The sequence below is a fragment of the Melospiza melodia genome, chromosome Z (genome assembly GCF_035770615.1).
Source record: "Melospiza melodia melodia isolate bMelMel2 chromosome Z, bMelMel2.pri, whole genome shotgun sequence".
Lineage (NCBI taxonomy): Eukaryota > Metazoa > Chordata > Aves > Passeriformes > Passerellidae > Melospiza > Melospiza melodia.
The window spans coordinates 7,889,421-7,906,650 of record NC_086226.1 but is presented as its reverse complement, the minus strand read 5'-3'; the positions used below and the strand labels follow the sequence as shown (position 1 = coordinate 7,906,650).

General features: G+C 41.8%; 1 protein-coding gene across 1 annotated transcript in view; it reads left to right on the top strand.

Moving 5' to 3' along the window:
• DCAF12 (DDB1 and CUL4 associated factor 12) overlaps positions 1–10,854 on the top strand; it is a 32,858-nt gene extending 22,004 nt beyond the window's left edge. Inside the window, exon 9 of the mRNA XM_063180898.1 lies at positions 355–10,854. Coding sequence (XP_063036968.1) covers positions 355–513 — 159 coding nt within the window. The 3' untranslated portion in view covers positions 514–10,854. The remainder of the gene's footprint in view (positions 1–354) is intronic.
• Positions 10,855–17,230: the final 6,376 nt, after the last annotated feature.

Sequence of the window (17,230 nt, the reverse complement as noted above, 5' to 3'; positions counted from 1 at the left end):
TTTAATTGTTTGCAGTTTTAGACACTGTGGCTTCCTAAGGTAATGCCTTGGCAGGCACTTGAGTTTGGTTTCCTGTATGTTATCAAAAAGCAGTTAATGACTTTGTTTAACTTAGCTCTGTTACCTTTTGTTGTATCAGTGCAATGTCCCGTCACCTCCCCATTCCATTGCTTGACCAAAATGCCTTAGAAAAAGGTTCAGGACAACTCAGGTATCTTTTAGTTGACTTCTCTAAAGCTTCAGGACTGTTAAGAGAAAATACCCTTTTAGGCTCTGTAAGCTACCAAATGCTTTTGTGAAACAGGGTTTTGGGTTTGTTTGGCAACAATAATGATCTAAACTTTGCCTTAACAGAACCATGATGAAACCTGGAGGAATTACTTTTCTGACATAAATTACTTCCCCAATGCTGTTTACACCCACTGCTACGACTCGTCTGGAACGAAACTGTTTGTGGCAGGAGGCCCTCTTCCATCAGGACTTCATGGGAATTATGCTGGTCTCTGGAGCTAATGATAACTCTTCATTCTGATGCTGATCTTTACACAGATTTTCACTTTTCTTTTCATTTTTTAAACAACAAAATTGTGTGATGCCATTGATTCCTGATCTAAACACAAGTTATTTTTTTGGCAGAGTTTTCTGTTGGTCTCCAACAGTTTTGTACATCTTTTTGAACTAGTTTTTTTGCTTTAACCTCCTTTATCCTTTATATGGAGGGGTTTTGAAGTCCTTTTTTATTGTATTTACTCCAAATGACTCTTCCCTTCATTTAGGCTGGCTTGGCCATGTGTCCCCTCCTCTACTTTGCTGTGAGGTAGGATTTCTTTCTTACAGAGTGGTTGCTCCTGAGCTTTCTGTGAAAGTCTTGGGGCTGCATGTGTGCAGGTACTTTGTGTCAGTTACATTACCTGGAGTGAGGACTACTTGTAATTAAAAACTATTAAAAATATTTATAAGAGATAAGCTACTACTTTATCTGGAGAGCCTGGCCCTGGCCTGGGCTGATCATATTTTTTAAAAGTACAAGTCTAATGACACTGTTTTTACATAGAGGGATTTTAATCCATCCCTGGAGCCCAGGGATGGATTCCTTAGGGGTATTGACCATCAGATCTGAAATGCAGGAGTTCTTAAAAATGCATTTGTGTTTGAATAGTAGTTTTCAGCAGTGCTAGGAGCAAAAATTGGTCTGTTTCTTCACTGCCCATCCCAGGTATCAGCTTGCACAACTGGAGTTTGTATAGGCTGTTCTGCAGGGTGACATTACATTGAGGGCTGCAGAGATGCTGAGAGGAAATGGAGGCTAGATATTCAAATTAACTAAATCTATCTGTTCTCCAGATGAGAAATGGTTTCTAAGTATGCTTGTTAGGGTAGCTTAAAATCTCTTCGTAAACTGCCTAAAACCTTGGACCTTTTTTATCCCAGGTTGTGGAAATTTTTCCCCTTTTTGCTGTTCTGGTTGGCCATCTGCTCAAAGAAGCCAATGGAATAAATAAAGTATTTTTTTCACCCAGATTAAAGAGTGCATCTCAGACTTTACTAATACAAGTGAGCAGCTTTCTGCATAGGGAGGGTATCTTGGTGTTCCCTCACTTTGCGCTAGCATATGCTTAGGAGAGGCTCAGGCTTTTCCAGAATCCCCTGCTGCCTTCTGTGTTCAGACTCCCTCCAACTTCATCTGGCACTGGGAGGGGAGAACAGATCCAGTGCCCATCAGGTCCAGCTGCGAAGTGTGTGCCTCCCAGGGTGATGGTCTTACCAATACTCAGCTAAAATGTAAGACTCCAAGGTGCTCCTCCTTTTGGCAGGCACCAGACTCTCAGCTTGTTAGTGATGCCTCTGCCCTCTGCTGGAATTAATGCCTTTCCCCTGACATTGGTGGAGCAAAGTGTGCCTGTGCCTCACAGCTTTGGTGCCACATTGTTGAAAGCGAAGGGAGACGACCCATCTTTGTTGTTGATCAGCATCGACTCTGATTTATTGATGAAATCAGCCACTTTTTATAATAGTGTTAATTAACTTCATGCATATTGCAAAATCCGAGCTCACGATAGGTTACAGAGAAAACTCTAACCCCTCCTTTTGTTTACAATACCTGTGGTTGTTATTGAAACCAAAATTATGTTCTCACTGTGATATGAAAAGTTCTCAAAACCTTCATATCTGTTCTCAAAACCTTCATATCTGTTCCCAGAGCAGCCAAGGACTGTTATGAGAAGACTGTCTGAGAATCCTGCTGTTTATAGAAAAGGTGCCTGACAACCTAGTTATTTACAAAATCAAGCCTGCAAACTGCTGCTTTACAGCTGCCTTTTACTTTCCCATCAGCTGTCTACCTTCATGGCCTCTTTCTTTAAGCCATACTTGAACCAGGCTCTCCACACCACATGAGCAGTTGATCAAACTGAGAGAAAAGACAAGGCTGGGACATGCTCTGTTCTCCCATCTCTGTGAGAGATCATAGCTACCACTACAGTTACTGGCCACAACCCAGAGCTAATCTGCATTTATCTTTACAGTCTCTCTCCTCTTCAAACTAGTATCTTCATCAGTAACCCCAAGCAGTCAGCAAAAGGCTTAAGTTCCAGCTGGTATGGAGACCTGGATAGAAATCCTACAAGGAGTGGGCAAGTCCCTCTCATTGGGGTGGAAATCTTGGCAATAGAACTCTCTCCCAGGTGTGCACCTGTCCCAGAGGTACAATTAGCACTGAGCATTAATACAGGTGCTTCACAAGCAGATCTTCCAGTGTTTGATAATACCATTGTGTCCTGGTTGCATAAACTGCATCAGTTCAAGGTACTGTGTGTGTGGCTAGACAGGCTTTTTTCTGAAAAGGTAAAATTATATACCATGAGGTAGCTGCTTTGGTTATTTTAGGGGCTTAGAAAAGTGGAAATATATGAAGAAAAACAAATCTTGGAGAAGAATGGCAGGATTTGTGTCCTTACGGCTACTGGGTAAGATAATTCTGTCACAAGAAATATGTTCTGCTTTGGTTTGTTTGTTTTTTAAATTTGGTTTGGTTTGAAGTTTTTTGCTTTGTTTTTTTAAAGAAGCTAGATACTTGAGTCTACCTGAGTGTCCTCCAGTTCTGCTGAAGCAACAGGTAATATCTGGGCATTTAGTATCAGCAGTGCTAAAGGGGGACTCCTTGTCTGGAAATTCTAGCCCTGGTGTTGATCTATTAATTGAAGCATATTTTAGGCCATGATAGGAGGAAAAATAGTACGTGTGTGGCCTTTAAACAAAAAGGCTGATTTTTCTGCAGTCTCTAGGTTACTGAAGAGGCACCACTGGAAATTGCCCCTCCCTACTGACTGATCTCCACAAGTACCTCAATATGTGTTCCTAAATCCTGGTAATGTGAGTGCACTTTTCTCCTTTTTTTTCTTCATAGAAGGCTCTGCACAATTCTCAGATTAATCTGGAAAAAGATGTAAAATGTCTCAAGTCTCACATGCTTTTGTGTATTCTGTTTTCAGGGTGCTTTCTTGCAAAAATATCTTCTCACAGTAAGGGAGCCATCCTTGTTCTGTATAGAAATCCCCACAAAAAAACTAGGAACCAAACCAGATAGTGCTGCAAGCACATAAACAATTTGGACTAGAGATAACTTAATTTTTAGCTAGTTTCAGTGGTTTTAAATGCTTACAGCAATATAGGTATTAAGTTTCAAAATATTTCTGTGGTTTGTCATACAAAACTTTTGTTCCAATCACTGTTAGAAACGGAGGCATAGAAAGATGATGATGACATGCCAATTGCCCAAACATAAGTAATAGGAGAAAAACTGAATTTTTTTTACTTTGATTTTTGTTGCCCTGTTGGGTTAGGTATCTGCTAATCATGGTTAGAAGTGAGTGGGTTTCCCATCCAAGTGCAGGAATGGCTGCAGAACAAGGAGCTTCCAGGCTCTGCAGAGAGGCAAGTTGAGTACCTTACTGTTCAAAAGCCAGATATATCCCTTCTATGGAGTCAATCTGGTGACTGCACTTCAGTAGCTTCTGGAATAGCTTGCTGTGCACTGCTGAGAGCTAATGACATGCATATAATCAGACCATCTTATCTTTTCTACTGTTTCTTCACGATTTCCCTCCCTTGGTCTTTCCTGCTGAATGCTTTGTTTGAGGTTGCCTCCTCCAACCCAAATCACACCAGTCTTTGCTGTAGCAATATTGTCCTTGCAGAGGTGACCTCTACTGAGCAGGAACAGGCTTCCTGGCATTTTGTCAGCCTGTGCTCAAGACCTTCAATTTGCTTTAGTTTAACTAGGTATAAGTTAAAGGCTGGCTCAGACTGTTGAACGGGGCAGTAGCCCTTGTACATGTTGGACTGAAATGATTACATAATAGCAGTGTGTTCCACATGGGCAACATACTCTGGTTTATCTCTCTTGAAGGAGAGAACTTTTAGCATAACATGCCTTCAGAGTGGTTGCTATTGAGTTCTCAGTCATGTGTGCTACCAGTAAGTTTAGGAGACTACCATATTAATGTAGATATTTTTGGGTATTACATTTTCGGTATTCATGATAGGTAATCAAACTAGTGACTCAGTAGTGGATTTCTTAATACCTAGCTTGTAAATACTGATTAGCAACTCCTCAGTAACAGCTGGATGGTGTGTCATGGGATATTACTGAGGAATCAGAAGCTATTTTGCATGTTGGCTTGAGCACAGTAACAAGGGTTATGCTCACCCTCTTCACTAAACACCTTATTCCTGTAACTCCTCCAGGTTTCTCCCTTGTACAGTCAAGACTTCTAGGGAGAATTGCTAGTGCTCTCCTCTGGTGCTTTCTGGGATTGCAGTAAAGAAGTGAGTCCATTTGTTTGATTCCCTCATCAGTGCTGCTGGGGTTAGTTTGAGGTGAGTAAATTACCAAAGAAGAGTTGATAGTAGGTTCATGTTCCTAGTCTCAAATGTTCATTCTCCTCACAGATGCATTTTTAAGAACATTGCAAGAGTGCCCAGTGATCTTGTTGGACTTAGTCTGTTCACAAAAGTTATACTCATATTGTGGGTGACTCTTGTGACTGTCTTCATGAGAGAAACTCCTGAATTGCATTAAGGGGTTTATATTTGCTGCCTCCATTTTAGGTCTTTGGCAGCTTTTTGTATCTTAAGGATTAAGATACTTGGGGATCATTCTCTTCTAGAATTTCATCCTGTTCCTTCACCTGAGCACTTGCTTTGTCTATAGCTTGCATCTGAAAAATTAGCAGATTAAATTTATGATCTAGCTATGTCGAGTGGTGCTTTGCTGTCTTAATTTGTGCCACTCAGCTGAGAGGCATTTACAGGCCTTTTGAACTGCTGTGCCCTCACCTGATGCAGGCATGTGAAACAAAGCAGGCTTGCCTAGACCCTTCACGAGGTCACTTGTTTGCTTAGTTTGCAAGAAACCAAGGGCAGGTAGGCTGTCAGTTACTGCATGTGGGAAAGCAGCAGCATCTTTCAGCAACCAGGTGAGAGGTCTGTTTTTAGTGGTCTGTTACCCTTATTTTCAATAAATGCACTTTTCCAAGGTGTCTGATATGTTTTTACATAGCTACTTTTGCAATTGCTGCTATGACTGAATTACTGGACTGGGGTATAGCTTGTTCCTAAGGAAGTCTGTTGCAGAGCTGTGTATTATGCTGGTGGAGTTGATCCTCTGGCCAGCCCATGCTGAGCCAGGAACTCTTGAGCTACCAGGCACAAATTTTTTAGCCAATTGAAAATCCCTGTATGCCCTGCTGGCCACCCCACAGTCTGAGCCCAAGGTATGACCTCAACTGAAAATGCATTTCTGAGTGTTATGGTGCCCTCAGTAACTTACTTGAAATACTCAAGCAGACACCCAAGGACAAGGGAGAGTGGAAGAGAGAACACAGCCACATCTTGTGTGAGGTGCTCTCCTTTGTGCATGAGCACTTTTTGTGGTGAGGATGGGCAAGGAACACCAGAAAAACATAAAAGGCAAACAGTGTTTGGTATGGCTCTCGGGACTCCTGAAGAATTTAAAAACTAAAGGGGATATGTAAATGCCTAATCAGAAACATCTTTGAGAGATTAAGTATATATCCCTGACATTCCTGTGTTATTTTAGCATCTCTGTTTTTATTTTAATAACTCTGTTTTTATTACAATAACTGTGTGTTATTTTTCAAGGATAAAATTAGGAAGTATCTTTTTGCTTGTGATGTTGGGTTTTTTAATGAAAACCGTGTGGTACTTGGCTAATTAAAAGAATGCTCTTGCAAAAAGGAATCTTCCCATTTTCTAACAGCCTTTCCCACTAACACCCTGCTGGGAGCAGTATGGTCTAAGAAAGTGCACACAGATTTAAAATGGAGTTGGCAGAGTTGGGAAAATGTGGACTGTCTTGACTGTTTCTATACCCAAAAAACTGCCAACACTTGATTGTATACAAATTGTGGTTGCTGTACTGAAACTGAGAGGGTGTATAAAAAACCCCTTGCAACATACTGCAATGTCTTCAGTCCAAGATTGTTTTGAATTAATTCTTTTGCCTTCAGGACAAAAGATTTAAGAGTCAATACAGTGTTTTCTTAAGAACTGTTTTTCCAGATTCCCTTACTAAAAGGGAAAATTCAGGTGCTGAATCTTACAATCACATTAAACTGATACTTTTTATTTGCCCATTCACCTGGTCTCTTTTCATTTTCAAGGCCTCCCACAGTCTCAGGGTATAAATCACTATGACTCATCCAAATAGCACCAAAACGGACCAACCAGAGGTTAATGTGCCTTCCTCTTCTGGTACCTTGATCTTTATAAAGTTATCAAACTTGTCACTGTCTTAGGGCTGGGTACATGCATTGTCTTTTTCTAAGATGTATGTGTTGAAATTGCAACAGGTTTGTACTGTTATTTGTGACTTGTTCCATTTGTGTTAGGTTGTGCTGTAGACAAATCAATGCGCTGGTTGGTCTTGGTATCAGTCTTGCCAGTGACATCTGTCAGTCCTTGCTTTTATGTTCATGTGTAGATAAATGCTGGATCTTTCCCACTGCCTATGGTGCATAAGATGCACAAAATACACAAGGTGTTTTAATATGTGCAGTGATCATAACTTGTTGCCTGAAAGTAGGATGTTCTACAGTGAACTGTTTTTAATGCTTTTTTCCCCAAACATTTTAAATAAGATCCAAAGCCTTGAGGAAAAAAAAATCAGGACTTCCTGATACTTGATGGCTTCTGTTCTGAATCCAGGGTCTGATGTTTGTTAACAACTACTCCAAATCCACTCATCTAACAGAGGCTTTCTCAGCTTGTTTCTGTCATGAGCTGTATCAGAAACAGCACTGAATCCTGAACTGTCACAGAAGCTGTCAAGCAAAGTAGTAACAGCTCTCTTCAAATATTACAGTGCACATTTTTAAAGTGTAAGATAAACCTGTTCCAAGTTATTGATGCAACTTGCAAATGGAACACTGCAAAATTGCAGATAGTATGTGAAACCAGCCTGTCTACACATGGGACTCAGTGTTCTGTTACCTTGCAAATTGTTTCTCCTCTCTGAAAAGGTGTTTTTTGTTGTTGTTTTTATCAACACAAAGACATTACATTTGGCTTAGTTTTCTAAAGGTTTATTTGTTTACAAACCTCAAACTGACATCTGGTATTTGGCCTGAGTTTCTGACTCTTATGAATTTAGAAAATACAGTACAATTGATACTTTATGTCTCATAGGAGCATGGAAAGAGGAGCATATGTATCTTCACTTGCTGTGGCCTTCCATGGACATGTCTATGCATAATTAACTGAATTACAGTATTGCACTCTGTTGATCCATGAGGTTACCTTTGTATTTAGAATCAGCACGATTAGTCATCAGTGTATTGACATTAATACATGGTCATGGAGCTCTAAGGTCTGTGTGATTTCCATGCTAACAGTATCTGTTCTCTCTGTACCACAGTGCAGACTTACTGTGGAGTTTTTTTTGCTTCATGGTAATTTCAGAGTTCCTTTAAATTCAGTGAGGTGCTGTTTTCAAGACAGTCACTTTTCTGAGTAGAGCAAATGGATTTAACTTACTTTTCTACCTTTAGCATTTTCCTCTTCTCTCATTTCTTCCTAGTTCACCTGTAGTGATGAGTTCAAAGCTGTCTGCCTACTCTGAAAATTATCCAGTCATAATAAAAGAAAACCTGTAGCCCAGGGTGGCAAGATCACTCTGTGCTTTTACTGTAAACTTCTGTGGCTGGATGCCTGTCTTGCAAGTGGAGACTCCACCCCTGCATAGTCTGCAGAAGCTGAAAACCTCTTGCACCCATATTGTTCGGAGGGTATCAGCAGATCAGGAAGTGGAGGTGCACTGTGCCTTCATCCTTCACTTCAGTTTGTTTATCAAACTGATCTGGAGTGGTTTAGCCAGAGAACTGGCATCTTCAACTGCTACTCAATGTCTTGATGAAAGGTTTCATTCAGGGCAATACCAGGAGGGTGAGCTGCTGACTTGATCCCATATAAAGGCTTCCTCCAGAGATTTATTTTTTTGGGGGGTGGAATTATAAGAGTAGGGGTATGAGCAAAACAATAACCCTGTGCTCAAAAGAGAAGAGTTATTCTGATGTACTTTGTCCAGCAAGAATGACAAAGGGGTGAGCTGGCAATGGAATGTTTGAAGGGTAGGCTTTAAGGGTTTGTGCCATCATGCCTTAGATCACTGCAAATTAGTTGCTCCCAGAGCTTTCAAAACTAGTGGTAATCCTCCTTCAGATGAGATGTGAAGATGGCATGCAGAAAAACCAGTTTCCCCAGTGGTCACTTAGTCTTCCCCTCAAACATTCAAGGTTACCAGTGCACTTGTCTCTGTTTTCATGAGTGACTATGATTAATGTGCTTCACAGCTGCCACCAACCCTCTCCACCTGCTCTGTGCAGGGATGATGGAGTGAAAGGGCCTTGTCTGCATTATCCTCCACTTGGCTGGCTGTTGACAGTGCAGGGATGTAACAGGCCAGTTATGATTTACAGCTTCAGCTGGTTGCTCTAGGCTTCTCTCACATTGCAGGTGTGATAGTGGAGCTGTTACAGAAAGAGCTGGTTAAGTAACTTCCGGTGGGCTTTGCCCCTCTTGTTCAAATTGCTGTCTCCAGTCTCAGTCTCTTGTCCCAGCCTCACTCACATCATGTCACACTGCTGCTTGGGACTTGAGCAAGTTCTTTCAGGGGTACTAGTTCAGGTACCAAGTTCTGCAAAGCCTGGGGGCACCTGTTAGAGCCCTACAACACTTGTGCTGGCTTAGGCAGTGGTTTGCTGAACTAGGATCTTACTCAGAGTGTCCTTATTCTTTTTACTCAGCTCTTGGTATCTTCTTGGACTGCCATATCCCTTTCAGTCCAAAAAGGTTTGCTCCAAAGTCACTCCTGTTCCATGGAATTTATTCCTGTACTCCTGGTTATTGCAATTCTGTGGCTTTTGTTTTTCTTATTTTTGTTCTGGGGTTCACTGCAAATGTACAAAACCATATTGACTTTCTCAACTCCTAAACAGTACAGGGGCCCGTCCTGAGGCATCAGAATTACTTGTCTACAGTCAAGGTGCACAGAAACGAGGAGCTCTTAGACAAACAAGGAAGAAACAGCTGCGTATACACAAGTAGAAAGGTATCTCTGAGTAGCTTAGGTGAGGGAGCAGCTTATGAATTTTAAATATAAAAGCAGTAATTGAGGGGGATTTTTGTTTCTTTTAAAATAATTGCTTTAACAGAAAGTTAGGTGGTATTTTGTGCCAGTTGCTGGCTTAAGAAAGTAGCATGGTAAACTGAGATTTTCTGTCCATCAGTGCAAAATGTGCCTCCCAACTATAATGCAAAGGCAGTCTCTGTTGCTCTCTTACTTGCAATGGAAGATTATCTGAAGACTGATTAAATGTGTTTCTTGCTCTTATATGTAATCACCCACACAACAGTCCTTGCTGGTCTTTCCCAAGCACTGTTCAACACTATCCCTATTTAAAAACAAAACAGGGACTGCATTGAGTAGTGGAACCTAATGCATTTCCTTGGTTTGAGAGAGACCCTGGAGATAAGAGTCCAGGTTCCATGTGTTTTAAATGTAACTTCAAACCAATGCAGCTGTTCTCTCAGACCAGTGCAGCTTCCTACCTTCCATTTACATGGGAATTTAAAAATAAACCAAGCAATACGTGAGCCAGTTGATGTCCTTGCAGGTGGAACATGTTTGTTTTTTTTTTAAATTTGAAGATTGAGATTTCTCTTGTGGAAAAACTCATTCTGGATGCAAAAGTGTGGAGCTCAGATTACAGCTCTTCCCCCAGCATGATTAAATGCAATTAAGTATTCTGGACTCTTTTGAAGAAGACTATGTAAAAGCTGTGAAGGCATAGACTGGAACTGATAATTTTAAATTTTAGGTCATGTGTGTGTTGCTTGACTACATGGACAATGTAACAGTGATTTTTATAGATTGGTTTCCATGTGTCAGTCACAAATAATTTGCTGTTTGGAGGAAAACTTCTAGTAGATATATTTCCAGATCAAATTATGAGCCTATTTTCCCTCTTGCATTAACCGGGTTACTGTGTTCACATGCCAGAAAGATGTTGCTCTTTGAAGAAGCATGTTAGTGTATGTGGCAATGCCCCATGCACTTTTTAAATACCTAGACCTGTACATTCTCATCTGAGTATCGTTAACCATGCTGTAGTCTGACAAATGAATCTTTTATTACTGCCCTGTTACATAAGATACTTGTAATTAACTGCGGTTTTTTTCCACTACTTGAAGTTGTGTGATCTGAAAATTGGTGAACAAAAAAGTATTTGTGCATCTTACTATGGGTATCTCTAAATAAAATGTATTTGTATAGTGTGTTGGTGTGGCTGATATTTTCCCTTATTTGCTAATACCCCATTGCAAGTAAATCCACGGCAGTTTAAAAGCAAGTGGGCTTGGGTTTCTTACCACAGCAGTCCAGCCTCTGTGTGGACATGACTGATTTAGTGAAAACAAAGTGAACTGTTCTTTTTCCTCCACCAGTGAGTGGATTGATAACCCGAGAGCAGAATCTCAGCTTTTTTTTGGTTTTTCATGGCCTAAACATTAGTCCTGGTTCTCTGTATAGCTGTAGCAGTACTCATTACTTCCACAGGAGATTTATCTATTGGCAGAGTTGGGACTTACAACTTCAAAGCATCTCCTTCCTGTTCTCATCATTTGATACCTCATTTGCTCTGAGGCAAGAGTTTTCTTTCAACCACTTTATTTTTCTAAGAAGGACCTACCTCTTAGAAGTGTTGAACAGCACAGATAAATGTAGCTGGGCAGTCAGGTAAAGGACTACAGGTTTTAGGGTGATCTTGCATCCCAAAACTGCATCTGTAGCGTTTCCACATATTTTCATTGCACAGGAGAGTGAGGCCTTTACACAGCTGTTGTATTTCACTGTCTATACCTAGTAAAGTTATTTTTTCAGAAGAAGAATGTCTGAGACGTCTAAGTTTTATGCTGGAGGTTAAAATTTTGTGCCTAAAATCCGCTTCTGCCTGCCTGTCTGCACCCTTGGCCTCATCCTGAGAGGCTAGTTTCCATGATCATGGACAAGCTCAAGCTTTGTAAGTTAAGGTTTTTAAGCTAAGTGGGAGACCATGTCTCTGGCTGCATCGTCTCTGCTCCCCATAGTAGGTATTACTGATATTTGTGAATGCTGGAAGGGCAGACTTTAAAAAGATATAGGAACACTAACATAGTCATTCTACTGAGCCTTCTAATTAAATTGTTTGAGAGATGCAAAGGAAAGCCAAAGCCCCTGGCCCTGGAGACACACAGAAAATGATGGGTTAGGAAGGGCTTTAGCAACCGGGGTTACTAACTCCCCACCAGCCTCAGATGCTCCATTGAGTACAGCAGTCAGATGGTGTGGGGCCTGTTAGCTGACTTAGAGGACCATAGATGAGCTCACAAATTCCAAAGCTGTTCGTATTAATTGAACTCCTCTTAAATGCATGTCCGGCTTAAATCTCAGCAATAAAAAGTCTAAATTGTCCCCAAGCAGCTAATTTTAGCATTAATCTCTTTTGTCCCATCGCCTGTCTTGCAGGTCCCCTTGTTCTCCTATTCACAGTGCAGATGAATCAGTTTGTTTCCCAAAGTAAGGCAGCTCACCATTTTTGGGGGAAGAGATTTTAATCTGTTTCACAGTCAGTCTTCACTTCTGCTAAAAGGTCTGGGTTCCCTCGGTGCTTTCTCACTGGCCATGTCTGGCATGTGCATGTATGGACATTGTCATTCCTGTCTGTGGAACCAAAATGAGACCCACTGCACTCCTTGGCCTGGAGTCTGCAGCTGGTCTGTGGTGTTATCAACTGTGCCTTCACTGTATGCTACAAACATGTGGCAGTCGACATTACCCCTTTCAACACTCAATCTGCTGCCTGCCTCCAGCTTCAGCCCAGCTGCTGCAGGTTTCCTTGGCTGTCATCACTTCCCTTCTTGAGTGTATTTTGTTTCTGATCTCTGTGACTTGGGGCCTCAGCTCTTGCCAGCTGGTTGACACTGCTGTTGCTCAAGGAGGAAGCCAAACCAGGATAGGACTTAGAATAGTTTCACACTATTTTATTAGTTCTTCCTAGCCATTGCTGTACTCATCCTGTCTGTTTCTGAATGAAAGATCAGGATAGTTTTTCAATTGCATGGTGCTTTCAAGGTCCAGTAAATGGTCCAAGAAATAAAGAGATGCCAGGACATAGCGCTTGAAATGTTTTTTGGTCAAGAGGTGGCCAATTTTGGAGACATTGAAAGTGAGAAAATTCATAGTGTATTAGAAAACAAGAATCTCTGTGCTTTGTCTCCCAGCTTCCTCAGTCCCTCTCAAGCCTCCTCTGAAAGAAAAGATGTCAGGAGGGCTTCCGCCCCCTAAAAAGGCTCAAGGGACCATGTGGCCAACATGGCTTTTGGGAGGTATGGATCAGCTGCTCTGCCCTGCACAGAGGTTCTTACTCTTTCCTCTTCACTGAGCTGTACCATGAACTGGCAGAGGTGAGAGAGAAGCTACAGGCCGCAACTGCAGAGCTGTGATCGAAGGGTCAGCTAGACCTTGCTTGTACTATATGTGCCAAAGACACAAACATAGTGAGGGTCATGTTCCACAGATGCTGAAGTGTCAGCAAAAAGATCTGTAACCCCTGTAATTAGTGTCTGTGGGTTTTCTTCCTCTGTGTTGTCAAAAGTTTTCCTGTCCTGGGGGTTTCCTCACTTCTACAAACCCACTGCAGTGCCTGATGCATGTTGAGTGTGAAACACACAGACTCAGTTACAACAGAAATTTTACAGATTCTAGACAACTGGAAAAAATGTGACTAAAGGTTGTCTTGGGGGAGACAGACTGACACTGTTGCTGCAAAATTCCACCCCAATAACTGCAGTGTTCTAGGCAAGTATTGACCTAGGAAGAAATTCTGGCTAATTTCTCCTTGTGTCTGAGCCCCAGGAAAGGTCTTGGAGCCAAAAGTGTGAGGAAAGGTTGGTCAGTACTAAAATAATAAGATTCACTTCCTCATGTGCTATGGTGGCAGCCTGTGTACTGCTGCTGAGGGCTGCTGGACACCACACTGCAGCCAGCCAGTGAGGATGCCAGTGGAACACTATTAAGTTATAACAATTAATGATCTTGCCACTTGGTAAAACCACTTCGTGGAGATTTTTTTCCTTCCTGGAAATAAATTCTAAGAGTCTTGGGATGCAGAGACTTGCCATGTGTATTTATAGGAGCATTTTTCCTATTAATTGCAGGAAGCCAACTTTAGCTTTTTACCAGTATAAATATGCTTTGACTCCAAAAAATCCCTGTTACCTTGTAGGCTGTTGCTGTTGGACTTGGTGTTTATTTGATTTTGCGGAAAGCTTTTAGTCCTGTGCTCTGGGCTGCTCAACTTGCTGCTTAAAGAGAAGGGAAACATCTGGAGCTTGAATGCATATTGGTCCCAGGACCTAGGTCACAACACCAGTGACTAGACTCAAGCTGGACTTTGTGCCAGTGATCACAACCCCTTGAACCCAGCAGCTCTGCAGTTCTCAGTGCAACTTCAGTGTCCACAAACCCAGTCTGTAGTCCATCAGTTTGTCCATGAGATTCTTTTAGCAAACACCAAGGAAAGCTTTGCTCAAACTGAACAACATCCCTCTCCTCTCCCTTCATTTATCAAGGCAGTCATCTCATCACAGAGGGTGACCAGGTCAGCCTGACATGACTTCCCCAGTGTAAATCCATACTGAAAACTAGTGCCAGTCACCTTCTTGTCTCCTCAATGTTTGAGGCTTTCAGTATTAACATCTCTGCAGGGCTGGGTGGAGACTCACCAGCCTGCAGTTCCCTGGGGTCTCCCAAGCTCACTGCTTTGTTCTTGCCATTGCCAGTTACTGCATCTACAAACAGCCCTTTTAAAACTGAAAACAGATGGCTGACATTTAACCAGAGTTGGCAAATATCCTTGGACACACTATTCAAAACATTCTCCTAAAATCACAGGATAAAAATGCCTGTAATTTATCCTAAGATGAAGTTTGGGAAAAAAACAGCAAATAGTGCACATCCAGCTTCCACTTTACAATACTATTAGTTTGTTACCATTCATTACAGGAACCTTTGTATTACCTGGAGTAAGGGAGGGCTGGGATTCCACTAGGCTTGTTAAAATCCAACTGATAAAGACACATGGTCTGTAAGTGCTGCAAGAGGCAGTGTGCAACACTGTTTAAAAGTGTTTAAAATGTTTAAAAGGATGTTTAAAAGACCTTCATGGATCATCTACTGCAACTCTGCCCCACCAAGTTATTTAAGAGCTGGCCAAGGAAACTTCTGTCTTCTTGGAGATAATTTAATCTTGGGGAGTTTTAAGAGGTAGGAAGCATGACATTGTTAGAGCAGTGACCAAGCATCTGTAGACTACTTTTTCTGATGTCACAGACAAAATAATGGAAAACTGATAAAGGACTAAATAGATAATTCAAGGCTAGATACACAGCTAATGTCAAACAACAGTGTTGTATGGAAAACAAGTCTGTTAACAATAGCCTGTTTAATTCTTAGAAACAGTTGCCTGGTAGAGGTAACAGTGGGTAGGCACATCAGAGAATGAAATCAAGGAACATGACAGAACAAACTCAGCACTCACCATTAGAAGGGCATGCACTAGACAGGTAACCCCACTAGCATCCTTCTTACGTGTTTAAGTAGAGCTCTGCAGGATGAGTATCAGCCTCAGACATGTGGAACTGTCTTGATAATCTGGAAATAAATATAGATTCAGATAAAATGTTTTCTGGAAAAGGTTGAAAGAATGGAATATAACAGTAGGGTTAAGGTGATCATGCAGAACACTTTCAGATTCTGGTCACATGAAAATGTATCACCTTTTTCATACCGTCAAACTACACAGAAAACATGGACCAAGGTCTGCAGGGACCACCTGGAGAAAAGGGTCGTCTCCAGGGACACACTGTCTCTAAAGAATGATCAAGCAGCCCAACACAAATTCCAAGGATGATGGACTAATGCAGGCCATGGATGTTAGGAATTGAATGGCCTGGGATTTATGAAGGCTGGACACAATGACATCATTATCCTTCCTGCCTTCACCATCATTAATGGTATCTCTAGGAGAACAGCTTGCTTCCATAATGTAAATGGCAACTCTTTCAAGTACAATTGTTGTGGAAGCTCTGCTTGTGCAGGCATATCAACACAATCTAACATGTTAGATCCCATTTCTTGGCAGCATCCCCACAAGCTTCACCCCACATCTAAATGCAGCAGCAATCCCAGGTATGCCCAAAGGTAAGATCTCTTGTTATAACATCCTTGTAACAGTGAGAGAACACTTTGCCACCAAAATTTTCAATTGTTCCATTATACCTAGGGAGAATTCCATATTGTGGCATCCCACTCTTCAGGAGAAGTAGCACCTAAAATTTGCAAATGCTCATGGACAAAAGAAACAGCAAAAGTCAGAGGGTCTACGAAATCTTATGAAGTTCTATTGGTAGATTACACACTCTGCATGGAAACTGTTATGTTAGTCTCTGACATCCTATAAGCACAAGGCAGTGGGGTTAAAATAAAGGAGGGAGCTCAAAGGGAACAGAGAAAGAGAGCAAGCTGTATTAAAGAGGAGGAGAAAACAAGGGAAAGAGAGAGAGAGATCAGCAGTCCTGGCTCCATTGCTGATGCAGATTATGGAGTGTTCAGGGTCCTGGGGTGCACACGCAGGGTTTTGTGAGGGTACCTTTTTGTAGATAAGTTTCCCTCCCTGGAGACAAGTTTCTCCCTTTCTGTGTAATTTAGTTACTGTGGAAATGGGTTGGAGGCTTCAGGGTATTTGGTGGTCTCCATATCCTCCTACATGCCTGCTTCTTGACCTCATTCCTACACCTGTGCTGTGTTGTGCTAATCTCCAGGAGCCAGGATAAGGATGTTTGTCCCAGAAGAACACTGCTCTACCTCCCGGTGGCCCCTTCTCCAGCCACATTCTGTTCATTCTCCCGGTGTGTTATTGCTAACAATCCCTGGCTGTTAGTACCAACAATCCTTGGCTGGCTCTGCAGCCACCTGTCTATCAGTGTTTGAGATTAGCCCCATTATCTTCTGGGCTTCTACACAGGTTCCCTGCAAACTTAAAGCTCAAAGTCAAGACTGGTGTCTTTATACTGAGCCTCTCCCTTGCAGAGCTTGTGTACCTGGATTATGTTGATTTTCTGAGGCTAGTGCAATGTATTTTGGAAAAGGGTAGTGCTGTTGAAGAGGTGTCATTGGGGTCAGGGCTGTGAGACCAGTTTGCAGCGAAGAGTAATATTTTATTAGACCAAGTGATGTAAAAAAAGAAAAAAAACAAGACAACAGGGCACAAAGAAAATAAAAACTTCAGAATAAATAGCAAAAAACTGCTCCGAACTTCAGTTCAGTGAAACCAATTGTCCAATGAGCCTGAGAGGGAAGGGTTGGTAGTGTGGAAAGTGGAAGACAGCATTAGCAACAGGGAAGATAGTACTGCCTGAGCTTGTCAAGAAGAGATGGCTTTATTGCAGCATAGAAGTAGAACAGACTCCTGAACTAGCAACAGGGAGATATTCTTAATACAAGCAGTTTTCCCCAGTCACAAATATGATAGGGAAGGAGAATGCCAAAGCACCAGAACAGTGGTGTCCAGCCTGTGGTATGTGAACTGCAGCCTATTTCAGAAATCTGCAGAAA